General features: G+C 42.4%; 1 protein-coding gene across 1 annotated transcript in view; it reads left to right on the forward strand.

Moving 5' to 3' along the window:
- Window positions 1-15388, forward strand: part of KCNQ5 (potassium voltage-gated channel subfamily Q member 5) — a 293002-nt gene that overhangs the window by 257416 nt on the left and 20198 nt on the right. The window contains exon 10 of the mRNA XM_054821992.1: window positions 8431-8651. Coding sequence (XP_054677967.1) covers window positions 8431-8651 — 221 coding nt within the window. The remainder of the gene's footprint in view (window positions 1-8430; window positions 8652-15388) is intronic.

Genomic DNA, 15388 nt, shown 5'->3' on the forward strand with positions numbered 1-15388 from the left:
GGGGAGCTCAGTTGGAACAGTGGCAGAGTAGCGAGGGCAGCAGCTTCCCCAGACCCAGCTCCTGGGCAAGGATGCAGCCCCTGGCTTCTGCCATAAAATTGATGCTCAAGGTTTCCAGGAATCACAGTGGAAGCTACAGGCATGTAGTTGAATTTGGCTTTGTGAACCAGCCCATGAGTCCCCCTGTCACAGGGGGAGGACCCTTCCAACGGTGCTGGCTGGCTGTCACCTTGGCAAGGGTCTGTGCTGCCCTGCAGGAGCATCCTCAGGGCTTCCTCAGTGCCACGTCTCCACGTTTTCCCATCTTTCCTGCCGTCCTCTCCTAAAGGCCGTTTTGGGACACGGCAGTGGGGAGGAAAGCACCGCTGCAGTGGCTCACCTCCTCCCGCCTGCACGGTTTGCACTCCCGCACGGCCTTGTTCGGGAGGAAGAGGCAGCCTGGCGTCTCTCCTCAGACAAGCCCCACCGCTGGCCACCAGGAGGGCAGGTGGGGCTTCCACCGAGCCTGCATGCAGGCCGAGGACCGGCCGCCTACAGTGCGCAGAGGCGGGCTTGGCAGAGCTATCCTCCCAGGATGAGTAAAGCCCTGGAGATGCACCGTCCTAAGGCAGTGAGGGGAACTGCTGCTCTTTGTCGTACTTATAGCTCGAATCCTTACGGACAGGAAAGGACTCAGTGGCTACAAAAGAAATTACGTTACCTCTGAAAGTCATTAGGGATGGGAGTCCACGGGCGTTCGGCAGCCAGCACTGCGGTATCAGCACGATCAGAGAATAGTGGAGTTTACCTCCAAGCAGAAAACGATGAAAAGCCAAGAAAAAAAGTGTCGGTGACACATCAACCCCTGAAATACATCCGCCCCCGTGTTGTACTGTGGTTCACAAACTATTCTGGGTTATTCAGTCAGGAGCGGAAAGTCTTCACATCAATTACCCATGTCCCGTTCCACTTTCCAGGTTGCTCCTGTGGCGCCTGACTCCATCCTTTTCCCCGATGTGCGCAGTAACTCGAGGGGACTGGGTTTGCTCTGAGATGTCCCTCCTGAGCGCTTCACCTGCTCTGTCAGTTCTATGACTTCTTGTATACATTACCTCCATAGGCTTGCTAGCAACATATTGGTCTCATTAAATTATTACAGCTCGATCTAAACCTTTTGCACTCGCCAGCCATATTTCCTACTCCTTCAACAGCAACATTTAAAATTGACTTCAGCTTTTTTAAAGGTGAGACTGAAGTTGGCGGTAAATGAGTACTTACCTCCAAAATAGTGATTTGTGGGGAGGGGAGAGGTTACTCCCAGTTGTACCTGCAAGCTCTTAAAGAGACAAATTTACTTAAAATAAGTAAAAGCTACATGCTAAAAAACCCCAGCTGTCAAAACTGTATTACATGCTCCATGTTAGTGATAACTGCTGTGGTTTTAAAAGCAGTCAATGATTTAGCTGGATTTTTTGCTTTATTTTCACTGAATGGAAGATATTTGTCCCTTCAGAAACTCTTAACATGTGCACTGCTGCAAATTAGTGTAGGTATAAAAATGAACTAGTTAACTCCTGAGATCCTGGTCTACAGTAAAAACCCTACAGACCAGTCAGTGCCGTTTAAAAAAAGTTGTGTTTTGTTGGTGGCTCTTTATAGTTCTTAGCTGATCTATTGCTGTATGTTTGTATCACTTAAAATACATGTGGTGTATGTGGTTTTTTGTGGTAAAAATGTAAATGCAAAGTGCTGCAATGTACTTCGAGATAACTGTCCTCGACTATTTAACTTCTTTCTTACTGCAATGCTGAGTGACTTGCATTGGATGCTATGTGAACTAAGTAAGCTGCTTCTTGTTTCACTCTTTAAATGAAGATGTGTTTGCACAAGTAGTGCATTGGATTGCTTTCTGAATATGCTCTTTGCTCTGTACTCCATTCTAATAACAGTGGAGAAAACCTTCTATTGCTTTAGGTAGAAGTTAATTATTTTCTTTCTTACCAAAATGGCTTTTATATTTACAGAAATGAATTCTTGCGTTTTGTCATGTATAGACCTACAGTCTTTCATTAGGTAACTAAATGTTGCTGTGCATTTGAATTGAGAGCTGTGCTTATGAGGCTGTAGCTCCGTACTGATTTTAAGAAAAATATGTATGTTGTATTTCTCAAAATATTATACACAAGTATTCTAATTAATCATTTATCAAAAGTAATGGTAGACAACCTCTCTGGTGTATCCATGCTGTAAATGAGATATTTCTATAAATCAGTTCTAGAGTTCTGCAAGTCATTTTAAAAGCCCGTATGTTAAATTCTCCATATCTACAAATGCACACACTGAACGCAAAAAATATTTATTTCTGTTCAACTATACAATGTGGCTCAAAGTCTTCCTGTGCAGGAAAGTAGGCCAGAACTGATGAATCTTACAACATCCCAAGAGTATAAGCAGTCTTAAGCTGTGTGTAGGACATGCATTGGGTGTCTGCAAAGAATGAATGTCACCCATCTAGTGTTGTAACTAGTGAGCCTGAATATGAACTCCCTATTCAGACAACTCTCTCCGGTGCAATAAGGAGGAGTTTTGCCAGTATAGGAGCTTGGGGGAAAAACTCATCCCTGCTCTGAATGAAACAAGTAAATTGTACTCTGGAATTCTCTCCACCTCCTATATCATATCTGTTTCTAAAAATAGATTTAATGTAAACTCTCTGCATGCACCATATGAAAAAGAAATTGCCAGTGATGCAGAATCTAACTTGAGGTGGAAAGCCTGACCCCGTACCTAGCAGTGGAATGCTTAGTAACACGGTCCTCTATCTCCCCTCACTCCTAGTAAGCTTTGTAGTAATAAACAGAAGCTCTTCAGGATGTACACCCCTCGGAAACATAGGTATTCAGCATCCTGCCTATTCACATGATGTTTGAGAATGCCAACTAACATCAGGTGCATGATTCATTTACTTCCCCTCCTTAATGCTTTAAAGTTCCTTACTTCTCCAAAGAAGGTTTCTTGATTATTTTTTTTTAAGTGCTTGTGATTCTCCTCGTTGCTTGTTGCCTGCAATGACATTAAGACAATGGCAATAATACCAGTTCTTTGAATCTCATCTGGTCAGAAAATTGCAGTGTGCAGCACGCCGCTGTTTGCCAAAGCCCGGTTCCCCTTCTCTGCCTGAGACTTGAACTTTTGGAATGCATTACACTGCAGAGATCTAAAACTGGGGTTGAATATTTGGGTAAAGACATTTCCCCAAGTCCAAGAGGATTTTTATAACCACAGCAGTTGAGGTCTCCATCTAATAATTAGTGGGGAATATTAAGCTATAACATGTCAGGCAATATCAACAGTCCAAATGTGCAATTGTTGGTGAGAAGAATCCCCTTGGACACAGCCCGCGGAAGCTGTGCCTGCGCCCTGTACTGGAAGGTAGAGGAATGCATGTGAAATCAACCATCTGCTTCAGCTGAATTCTCTGGAAATTGTGTCTCTTACCAAAAATGGTAATGCCTAGATGGATGGATCTTACAGGAAGAAACCCTTGATGTATAACTAAAGCATATTACTTTTTTTTTTCTCACTTTTTAACAATAATTTAAACAACAATAAAAGTACAAACTGATGATAGAAAATGTAGATAAAAAAATAGTTTCTCTTTGTCTGGAAACTGTTTTGAAAAAGGAAAAAATATACAAAGCCCCTGAACTTCATTTAATTTTTTCTGTTTGATGATTGAACTGTAAGACATTATGTCCCTGAAATTCTTGTTATTACTCATTGAAGGTATGAGATATAACACTACATTTCTTGGGTTCATGCTCCTAGCACGAGACTGGTGGAGAAGTCTTGAACGTTTGAACTTCAGGCCTCGCTGTACTATCCATTGCATTTGCATTTGTTCAACTTAGCTTAATTTCAGTAAAGTCAACTGTAGGCTTGGTAAGAATCTGTATTTATTGGAAGTTCACTGCTGAAAATTGGCACATACGTTTGCTTGCTGTTCTTTGTCATGGGTGATAATTTTTGGCAGTTTTAGCTTCTGTTTCAACTCGAGATCCAAAGCATTCTCCCTCACCTTCAGGGCCTCCAGTTACTTCTGGTTCATTTAAATTTCTTCCTGTTCCCACTTCACCAGCTGGCTCAGTCTGAAAAGCTTAAAAAACAAATCGTAAATTGTGACTAGTAGCAAGCAGTAGTGCTGCAGGTCTGAGGCTGAAGCAGGGCAGATGATAAACTTGACCAGAAATGCAGGAAGGTAGTCAGGGAAATGGGGCAGTGGGACTGGGAGGCAAAGAGATGCTCCGTTAACCAAAAAGTGTAGTAAGATGGTCCATTTAGACAGACAGAGCTGTGAGTACGGGAAAGAAAAGCAAAGGTTTGTAGGCATTTATCAATTAAAACAAAATCTTATTGAGTCTAGTCATTTGGGCCAGCAGAGAAGTGTTCGTTCCCCCTGCAGTGAAGCTACAGTGGCCTCTAGTGTCCCTCAACACCTATTCCTTCATAAATCAAAGGCGGAAAAGACAGAATTTAAAAAAGAAGAAATAAGAACTAGAAAGTCCTTTGCTATCCCAGGGAAGTGAATGTACTGACAGGAGGAATGAGCAGTAAGATCCTACAGCTGACCTCCCAGAAGGCAAACAAATTGATCTCCACTAAAAGATGCTTCAAAGCTTCAGTGTTGTCAATATGAATACATACCACAAGTAGTAACCTGCAAGAAAAGAGGAGTAATAGGCCCAAAGAGATTCCCATTTACAGGGAATATTGAGACAGAAAGCAAATATGTATATAAACCAACTGGAATAAACTATCAGTCGTGCAAGATACAAGAAATGATGGACAGACACACATCTAAAAGAGTGCAGAGATGACTGGAGAGAGCTGTGATTCTCTCAGATCCTTGTCATTTAGGTCTGATTCAGGAAACTGTGCAATTTCAGAAAGCATTTAGACACCCATTTTCCTGATTCTTTCTCACGGTTTTTGCCTTTTTGACCAACATTCAACTTAAAGTTTGGGAGTACTTACAGGAAAACATGAATTTCCAATGGCCATTAACAGGTTTGCATTAATTCAAGAGATTTCCTTTGGATATCTTGTAAAAAGAGAGGAGAAAAGGGGAGAGTGAAAAATATAACAGGCTAGGTCCTGCAAGTGGTGAAGGATTTTTAGCATGGCACTGGACAGTGCTAATCCAACCATCACTAATCAGAGTAAAGGGCCCTAAAGTCTTCAGTGGCCACTGATCCAAGTGCAGAATGCCCAAGGGTGCTTGAAAGGCCGTAAGATTGTCTCCATTCTGTATCTCTAATATTTTCTCCACCACTATTGCAACAGAAAATCACGAGCCAGGAACTATATAACCTATAAGGAAAGGGACTTTGACTGTGGGAAAAAGCCTAGTCAGGATGCCCCCAAAATGCTCTGATTCAGTTATTCCTTCGTGATCTGTTTGTTTATCATAGCTAGAAGAGCCTCATGGCAGGGTGCTCCCAAGGACAGCTGCTTTCTTCTCCCAAGCGCAAATTATCCGCTACTGCAAGTCATATGATTTCTGCCTACACTGAGTAGGACCCAGTGACTTCAGGAACATTTCCCACCAGTCTCAAAATAGGAACAGGGATCCAAGAAGTGAAGAACTGCTGTAACCAGTGTCTTTGGAGAAACTCTCAAGATGCAAGATAGAGTTTCCAAACCACGCTTCCTTCAGGGTCTGCATTTCTCCTCATGATGCAGCATCCTCTGCATGGACCCTTGGCATGCCATTACATTGCCATTGCTAAAAAACAGTTGTTGGTTTGGTTTGGTTTGGGTTTTTTACATATGAGGTCTGCATTTTAAATTAATATTTTCATTCTCAGTGTTGCACTTTTGAAAAATGTCTCTAGTACAGATGAGGTGTCTACTGTTCCTTTCACCATTGCCTCATTGCTTTGATTTGGAGAACTAAAGATATTCAGGTTAAGTAGCCATTGTGTACCATTCAGCTTTTATAAATGAAATAACCATGTGTACAAATCATTTAAAGGCAGCCATTACTTTCATTAGTACAAATTAATTGACAGAAGAACACGTGTGCTTTTTTCATTTTTAGTTTTTGTTTAATGAGATTATAAAAAATACTGTCCATACTGATCATTTTAATGGTTATTTTATCAATTTTCTGTTCATTTTAATTAGTGCAAGAGGAAGAGAGCTGTCCAGAAAGTTTTTTACTCTAAGATTTGTCAAACGAAAAAATTAATTTGATTTCATGCTTCAATAGCAAATACAATTTGAGCCATAAGAGGATTTTAAAAAAGCATAGGGGACACATGCCTACAAATAATACCTATAATCCATTTTGATTCTGTTGCTCATGCTGTATAGTATGACAATGCAATAATGTGGTTAATAAATATTTTACAGCTTATATTTTCATTAAGTTGTACAATGCAAAAGATTCCTGAGCTGAAATGTAATTCAGTCTTGAAATGTAATTTTTACTGAAAATTAGATTTTAGAACTCACTTTTCTTTCAAACAGTAGGTTCTGTGGGTCTTTTGTATTGCGTATGCAAGAGTACTGCAGGTGTGGGTAACAATTTGCAATGGAAATAGATAACATTTCCAGCACCATCATGTGTTTATTTCAACAATTGCTTTCTTTGGGCAAGGGAAGAAGGGGATTACATTCAGAAATTATAGTAAAGGTATTCTTTCAAGTGATTCAACATGCCATATAGAAATACATTTCTCTAATAATCTTTCTATTGATGTGTTCATTTTTTAGCATTCTTGAAAATTATCTCATTATGAGCTTCCCAGCATGCACTTTGCCTGGTACAAACTGCATCTTTTCTGCTCCAAGCGATGTTTGTATTCAGAATGAAATGCTATGCTATGCTATGCTATGCTATGCTATGCTATGCTATGCTATGCATGGACAAAGATATCCGATTATCTCAGCATTTCACCGCCACGGAAGTTTATAACTACTTTCCATTTCATATAATTACATATTAACACTGTATTTTCAGAGTGCAGTAAGTTAAACATCTAAGAGCCACAAAGTCCATTAGTTATTTAGCTGCAGAATTCATTTCTGTTGAAAACATCTTATGGGCATGCTGAAGTTAAATGGAAAGACTTTGAGAGTACTAGAAAGTATCTTAACTTCAAGTACAATTGTAATTTGCAGGTAGACAGTCTTTGCTATAGGTGTTTTAAAAGCACCCTCAAAGCCTATGCCAGGGTAGTAGGACTGCAAGACCCAGTAACATCATATCGTGAGCAGCTACTGCATTGCTCCCATCATCTCTCCCCTTGCAAGAACAAGACAACTGATCAAGACAACCGTTCCCTTGTACAGGGCGATTGAACTTAACCTTATAGATAAACCAAGGTTTCCAAACCTTGGTATCAGACTTTTTTTATCTGTTTCCCCTTTGTGCCTTCTGCTACAGGAAAAGACAAACAAAGGCAAAAATGTTAAATAATGAAAAAGCATAGGCAGATAGTCGTGATGACCACAGGATGTTCAGCAGATGTCTTTAAACATGAACAAAGGTAATTTAAGCACTGGAAAGTAGAAAATCTACATATCCCACATTTAGCTGACTGGAGGGGAGGCTTACAAGCATCAGGCGGGGAAAAAAATCAGCTTACAATTGGCCAACTACAAGACCACAGGGCCACCATTGATCCAGCAGTCACAGTCATGAGCTTGGCTGGGCTCTTGTACCTGTCCTAAAGCGCCTGTCCAATACCACCTGCAGGTAGTCAGCTCCCAGCTTGATCTCCAGCAATGACTTTAGTGAGCACACAGCATATCATCACATTTCCATTAATCGGTCATCACGCTGTTTCTTGGATGTTTTGTTAATTTTGGTTTCATCTTGTCCAAGTAAGTGCTGTAACAAGGAATTCTGGATATGAGTGATCACTAACAATGCATACGAAATGTTGGAAGTGCCACATCTTGAAAAAGCATGAATATACTAACAGTATTTTTGCCTGCTTAGAAAAACCCAAACAATACTACATGGCATGCAGTTATAATAGAATACATTTTGTTCTTGTTTATCTGAAGAGATGGCCAGAAATGCACTGAGCTGGGCTGACTAAAATGGAAATAAACCTGTTTAAAATTCAAGGAATAGAAAAAAAAATCTTAGAGACTAATCTATAATGATTGGGTTAAATTTGTTTCTATTTGTTAATTTTAATTTCCTTTACAAGGTTATTCTGTACTGTAAGATACACTGCTATTGATAAAGTCTCTATCAAAAACCAATTACATCAAATCAGTTTCATTCCCAAATGAAATATATTCAATGAAAATGAAAGTGTGTAAGAAACAGATTCATACTATCGAGAATTTTGAGAAATTATTTCCTAATATCATACAATATAAGAAAAAGGAGTGGAGAAACCATGAAATAAAATACATTTCTCTTCTTCACAGTCAAAAGCTAAGTTTTAAGGAGCGGGTCCGGATGGCCAGCCCACGAGGTCAAAGTATAAAGAACAGGCAATCTTCAGTTGGAGATCGCCGGTCACCAAGTGCCGACATTGCCACTGAGGGCAGCCCAACCAAAGTCCAGAAGAGCTGGAGCTTCAACGACCGGACCCGCTTCAGGCCCTCGCTGCGGCTGAAGAGCTCGCAGCCCAAACCCGTGGTTGACGGTAGGAGTTTTTCTCGCCTCGTTTGCCATTGCGCGCTGCTCCCAGCCTGCTCACGCTCTCACGTACCTGCACAAGACCTGTGAATGAGACCTGTTTTTGGAAAACAGAAGGAATCCTTATATCAGGGCAGAGATACTAGAAAGCGATAGCCTGCTTCAAACAGCATGCCAATGGGATTTTTTTTAATAAGAAATCTTGTGTCAGTGGTGCATAGGGACTGAGTGACAGAAAAAGGGGTCACTACAGAAAATGGCAGCTGGACTAAATGCATGCACGGGTTTGGCTGCAGCAGCTCTGCCATCACGGCCCCTCTCCCTCCGCTGGGCACAGCTGCTGCCCAAACCCGCTGCCTCTGGCTGGTGGGCCACGCACCACGGCCGTCGCTGCGCTGGCTGCGCCTTTGCCAGCCGAGAGCACAGTGTGTAGGGCATGGGCCCCTCCAGGCAGAGGAGCTTGCTGAGGAGCTGGGACGTCCCCTCTTACTCCGACCGGGGATACAGCCACGTGCTGCCAAGAGATACACTACTGGGTGCTTTAAGTTTTACAGGGTCGTGTCCGGTTCAGTAAGGCAGGTGGCTTTAGCAAACAAAACCAGTGTTACTGCTTTTATGTATTGCTTTCCAAAGGGTATTTTAGATGTAGGAAGGACTCCTAATGCATGAAGGTGTGGATCGTTGTGAAGCTGACCCCGCAGCAGGCAGGAACGTAGCCCTTCCTGCACGCTGCCTCACCACAGGAGCAGATGCTGCCCCTCTCTGCTCTCCGTTCACCAGCTGAGGTCCTCTCAGGCGTTAAACTAGCCACTGTTCAGGCAAAGATCTTCATCTACAAAAGCTTGCCAAAACGGAGACAGTGACTCCCCTAACCGGGGAGCACCGAAGTGGGTGAGAGCAGACCCCGACAGGCAGGAGCTGAGAGCGCGGGATGAACCCAACCCCTGTAGAGATGGGTCCTGCACTGAAAGGTGCACTCACACAGCTCTGGGGGTACCGCTGCCCCAGTGGATTTGGATTTGGGGTTCTCCATTCACATTTTTCCCAACTTATGAATGTTTTGTTCTTTCCTGTGGGACCCCCAGGCAGAAAATAAGGGAAACAAAGTGACTGGCTACAACAGGAGTCAGTATCCCTGCCTGTATGGGAAAGGTACAACGTAAATCATTTGATCCGAGTAAAGAGATATAACTTTAAACTCTTTCTATGATGGCAATCACGCATGTTACATCCAACAATTGTGGTCAAACTAATTAGACAGAAGTGAGATTTCAGTGTCTGTTTCCTTTTTAGTGCACATATTATCACAGACATATAGGTTGCAAAATACCCATTGAACTGAAATGCCCCATCCCTCAGCTGAGGATGTCCTACACAACACATCTCTTCAGGAAAAGCCTGGGTAAATAGACATTTCCTGGAGGGCAAACAAGACAAGCCAACAGTGTTTGCTAAGGTTATCGTTCCAGGCTAGCCCTCACCCGCAGAGACCTCTCAGATGCACAAATCCTGAATTTGGCTGCGTTACAGTGAGCTGCTGGGATGTACCAGCCACCAGGCTGCTATCCAGGTTGCTCACCACTCCTCGCTCCATTCTGGGGCATGGGCCCTGGCTTGTGTCCCGTGGCAGCTGCGGCACAGAGGCTGTGCGATGCCAGCCTGGATCTCACACCGCTGTGAAGCTGGGACAAGAACGCTTGCTCCGCAGTGGGAAGTGAGAAATGCTCCAGGTACCAGAGTGGGGTTCAAGCTACCCTGTATAAATTTAGACTTCCTACGTTATCACTTACATAGCACGAGTATCTCCCTAAAACCATGCCAGAAGTGATTTCATAGGTTAAACCCCCATAACTCACACTGCGCCTGGAAGTGACCTAAGAAGAGAGTAATTTGTTGAGCACACTCCCGGGGTATCAGCGGATCACTTCTGCTCCAGCCCCACAGCCTGCACCTCGCTCAAGCATCCGTTTAGTTTTTCATCAGCCCATTTGTCACAGAAACATTTCCTCAACGTGTCCTCTATTTTGTCCCGTACGTGTTGTTGTTAATAGCAGTGATCTGCACAAGAAGATCGTGTTCCCTCTTATTGTCTCCCTTTCATGGAAAAGGTGGCATAAACGGCACCTTGGGTATTTCTGTAGATAAAAGATAACAAAGCGTTCATTGCTGTGCGTAAACCCTTAAAGATCTTCCTGCTCCTCAGGGCGAGTGCAGTCTGTTTCCTTGTCAGAGGTTTCCAGCTACTAGTCCACCCTTATGAACTGGGGCCAACAGATATGACCAATTTCTCATCCGTGGCAGGAGGAACAGCTTCCATTGTCTCTAGCTTTTAGGCAAATGCCAAGTTTCCACTTCGGGACCTCGTCCAGCTACTTCTAGGACTGGTATCATCAGAGAGATATCCAGTATGCTCATTGCTGAAAGGCAGCTCCTTGCTACCTTACCCAATCTGGTGCAGGAAAAGTCAGGTGCTACCAACCTTGATTTCTTTTTTTTTTTTTTTTTGGTGTGTTACCGATGTCATAGTTTGATACGCTTTCTGCATTTGACAGCTCAATGAAAAGGATCTGGAGATGAGTATTTAGTTTAAAATATCTAGCATTTTTCTCTGGATGAAAATACAGTATTTGCTGCATTTAATTAATATCTCTCGGTTGTCAGGTCCTCCAGTTTCCTCCCTGAGGCATTCTCCAGCCAAAGGATTAATTATTTTGGTGTGCTGATCTTCCAGCCAAACTAGAAGCCACTTCTTTCTAGGTGAAAGTCCGGACATAAAGCAATACCCTTGAACAGCCATTCCTTCTGGTGATTCTTACATCTCTGTAGCATGGCTGGGGGGCGGGGAGCGGGGGGGAAGAAATGGCATTTGCAATAGAGGCAATATAGCACTGGGTACCCAGTCCAGTGTCAAAACTTTGTATCAGTGATCTAATGAAAAAGTAATAAACTCTCACTGTGAACAACCCCTTCCAAAAGAGAAGATACTCTGATATTTGCTTGTTTTTTCTTTCACCATATGGGATTTGGGATTGTAAATGATGTTCCATTAGCACAGGCAGAGGAGGAACTACCTCATTATGAAGGTGAGGTGCACTGAAATCTGTGTAAAAATAAAGCAAAGAAGCAAATATATAGGTAGAGGGTTCAGAAAGGAAGAGAAATTGTTAGCATATGAGGATGACCTAAGGCAGATTGTCAATGCAGTGACTTTGCAGGGCTGAGTTCTGATAAAGGATGTGCTTGGAATCTGGCCCAAAATGATCTGAAAGAGACTGCTGGAAAAACTAACATTAGCAATTAGAAACTGTTCTGTAAAGGGAGGTTTCTAATCCAGACAGGAGCTTATGGAGGGAGCTAACAGGCTAAGATGACTGAAAATGTAGTAGCCTTCCTCTTAGGCTACCCAGTAACAAGAGCGTACTAACACTCCCCCGCTGCATACTAAAACCACAGAAGGAGGGTTTCTTGGCAGCAAGCAAAACACTTAAGCTGGCCACAGGTATCTCCCAAAAGGATTTTGGCATAGCAGCCTTAGAACAGTATGGCCAAAACTGTTGCACAAATGGCTTTATTTATGGGTAGCAACAGTCCTCTGAAATGGCCTATAAACCATTTATTGCAATTGCCAAAGTGGGCCTGGCAAGAGCAGCAATTATTTCAGCTACATACGTGCATTTGCAAATTGAATCTGAACCTGAGAGTGCTTTGATGGCTGGAGAGAGCTTTGGTGGCGTGGCTGCCGATGCTCTCTAGAGCATTTAACAACAGCACAGGGGGGCAAAATCAAAATCCAAGACTCATGTAATCTGATTTTAAATACATGTCCAGTCTCTGGCGACATGTGGCTTGCAACTGCCAGAACCCTCATTGAAGAAGAGGCCCTGCACAAATTAATGAAGGTGCCAGGATGCTGTATTTCCAATCCCTGTTATCAGTTTGAAAGGGAATTATCAGGACCAGGCAGATCAAAGGGAAATCTTCACCGCTTGAGAATGGTAAATAGTGAAGTTTTACAAAGCGTACACTTAAAAGGATACAAGAATCACATAAGGTCATGCAAGAACCTCCCCTGAAGGGATGCCACATCACACAGGCGAAGGCGCTGCCTGACCTCGGCACCGCACGCAGCCACCGCCATTCCCGTACACCAGGCAAGCCAGGAGCTGCCTCTGGCCCCGAGGCCTCCCCGTGCAGGACGGCTTGCATCCCGGCACCAAAACCAGGGAAACCGCAGACAAACTGCCCGTGCGGTACAGCTCCCAGCACGTGAGAATACCCACTGGCAGGGGCCAAACCCATGCCAGAGTCTGTGCAAGTGATTAAACAGTACGAGTGATCTCATGCCATTGCTTAAGGCGCTGTGCCCGTGCCTTGTTGTATCCAGCCATAGACACTCACCTCACAAAATTTCTCCTTTCCTCTTTTCTGAGGAAGAGACCCTTTGCTGCTTAAATCGTGTTCCAGTCTTGCATAGCCACAGCTGAAGTAATGAACGGATATTATGTTGTGCGTGCAGTTCTCAATGCCCCATTGTACTTGTTTTGTACCATCCCATGCTTCTAAGCCTCTGCATGACTTACTGTGCCTTTACTGTAACCTAGAGACATTGTGCGGCTTTTTGAATAAAACATCAAGAGCATTCAGCACTGGAGATATTACAAACATACTTCATTTGATTAATTAAAAAGAACTCTCTAAGGAAATATTTGATTTCTTGCACCATGCCTGAACATTATACGCTCACACGACCTCTAGCCTTTCATTCCCTACAGAGTACTTGCACAAAATCCTCAGGGTAAAGTATATTATAAGAGCCATGGAAAGAATGCAATTGTGCATTTCAGCCCCCATATCCTCAGTTACTACCGTGTAATTTATGTATTGCAAAAATGACAGGTTTTCCTTTCAGTAGCACAAACATCTTGACCTTGTATAAGGTTCACTTGATGTAGCAAAGGTCCTTAGTTTGGTTGCTTTTACATCGAGGTTAGCTTAAATTTGCTGATTCAAAATGAAGCTGCATGATGTCAAAACAAAGCTGCTCAATTTGTATGAACCCCATATGATGAGACTAAATGACATTTTATTAGCAATATATCAATTTGTGCTAGACAGGAGATTTATTTTCTTGTGATTGTTTAACTCGATGATAGAGGTCTCGGTTATTACCGTTGTCACTGTAATTAATTAGGAAGATCTTATAAAAATAATCTGGCGTTCTGATCTAAGCTCCAAGTCATTTTTTCATTTCGTGTAAATAAGTACAGGCCATTGGTTTTGAGGCATTATTTTAATTTATTCCAACCAAGGTCCTGGCCATAAGAGTCCATAATTTAGTCTCTCTCTTTATGATACATCTTGAGGAATTTTCTGTGCACCACTGCTCACTGGACTGAGCGCCTACTCAGTGGTCAATGGTGACTGATTAGCAAGCTCAGCTCCATGAGGGACAGCAGCAGACCACCACACAGAAGTATGATTTGCGTCAGGCATCGTATCAACTGATACGTGCTATAAGGTCTTGCAGAGAGACAGTCAATTAGGCATGACGTTTAGCTCATTAGTCCACAGTTCTAGATCTTATCATATATATCTGCAATTTCTTTTAGTTTTACATCTTGCATGCAGTGTGCAGAAAATAACAGAGATGTGTATCTAAAAATACACTAAAATCATACATTTAGAGTCACCTGGCATTTTTCTTTCTTACTCCTCTCATATGGCCATCTAATCTCGCTGGCTCATGTGTCACTATTTGTAATAAGATCAGCCATTTTAACTGCACAATTATTGTGCGTCTAACAAATTGTTTTTAGAAAGTCTCCAGGTCCTCCATATCATCACTCAAAATGAAGAGGACTCCTTTTTAATTAAGTAGTGGGAGCTGTTCCATGAAATATTGCCAGTGCAGAAAATTTTTGAGAAGTTAAATAACTAAAAATAATTGAGAGGTGTTAGAAGGGAATGCTAGAATTTTAGGCATTTGGAACTTGCCTGCATTATAAGATAAGTGATATAAATTAGGTTTCTGGCCTTAAAAAATTGCACTTACAAAGAAAGGAGGCTAAATAATTATACCCAGAATACTTAAAAAACTTTCCACCCATCCTATCTTCCATTTTGGCCAAATCTGAGCTTTTTTAGAAATGCTTTCACATATTAAAAGCTGTTAGGGATATTCTTTATAATATTCTGCTTCACACTGCACTGCAGCCACCGAATTCCAGTTCTCGTGTCCTCTTCTCTTCTCCATCTGGAAAGTTTTGCCTTTTTCAGGAGAAAGACAAGGGAGAAAGGAACGGGCTGTGCATACAACACTACTGCACACCTCATAGGTACTGCCCGCAGGGTAGAGGCTCAGGTCATGCAGAAGGGAAAGGGAGCTCCTACAAGCTCATGCAGAAGTGCCTCTCCTTCCAGGAGGCACCAGTTTTCTTTCTTTCCTGAGAAATTGCTTTCCAGCATGGAAATGGCAACCATTTCAAAAAAGCTCCCTGTGAACAATGTTTTTCAAATGTTGTCATCCTTATTGCCTCTTTCTTAATTTTACCACTTGAATACTTTGTTTGTACTACCAGGGATTTTTGCTCTAGACAAATATTAAACATCTAACATGAAGAGCACATGATGGAAGTTTATTTGTCCTGCCTCCTTCCTTCTTTCATGACTAGAAGAAAGCCTTTCTTTTTTTTTTTTTTTTTTCCCCCAGGGATCAAGGAAATAAATACATGATTCACTCCCTTG

This window comes from Grus americana, chromosome 3 (genome assembly GCF_028858705.1).
Source record: "Grus americana isolate bGruAme1 chromosome 3, bGruAme1.mat, whole genome shotgun sequence".
Classification (NCBI taxonomy): domain Eukaryota; kingdom Metazoa; phylum Chordata; class Aves; order Gruiformes; family Gruidae; genus Grus; species Grus americana.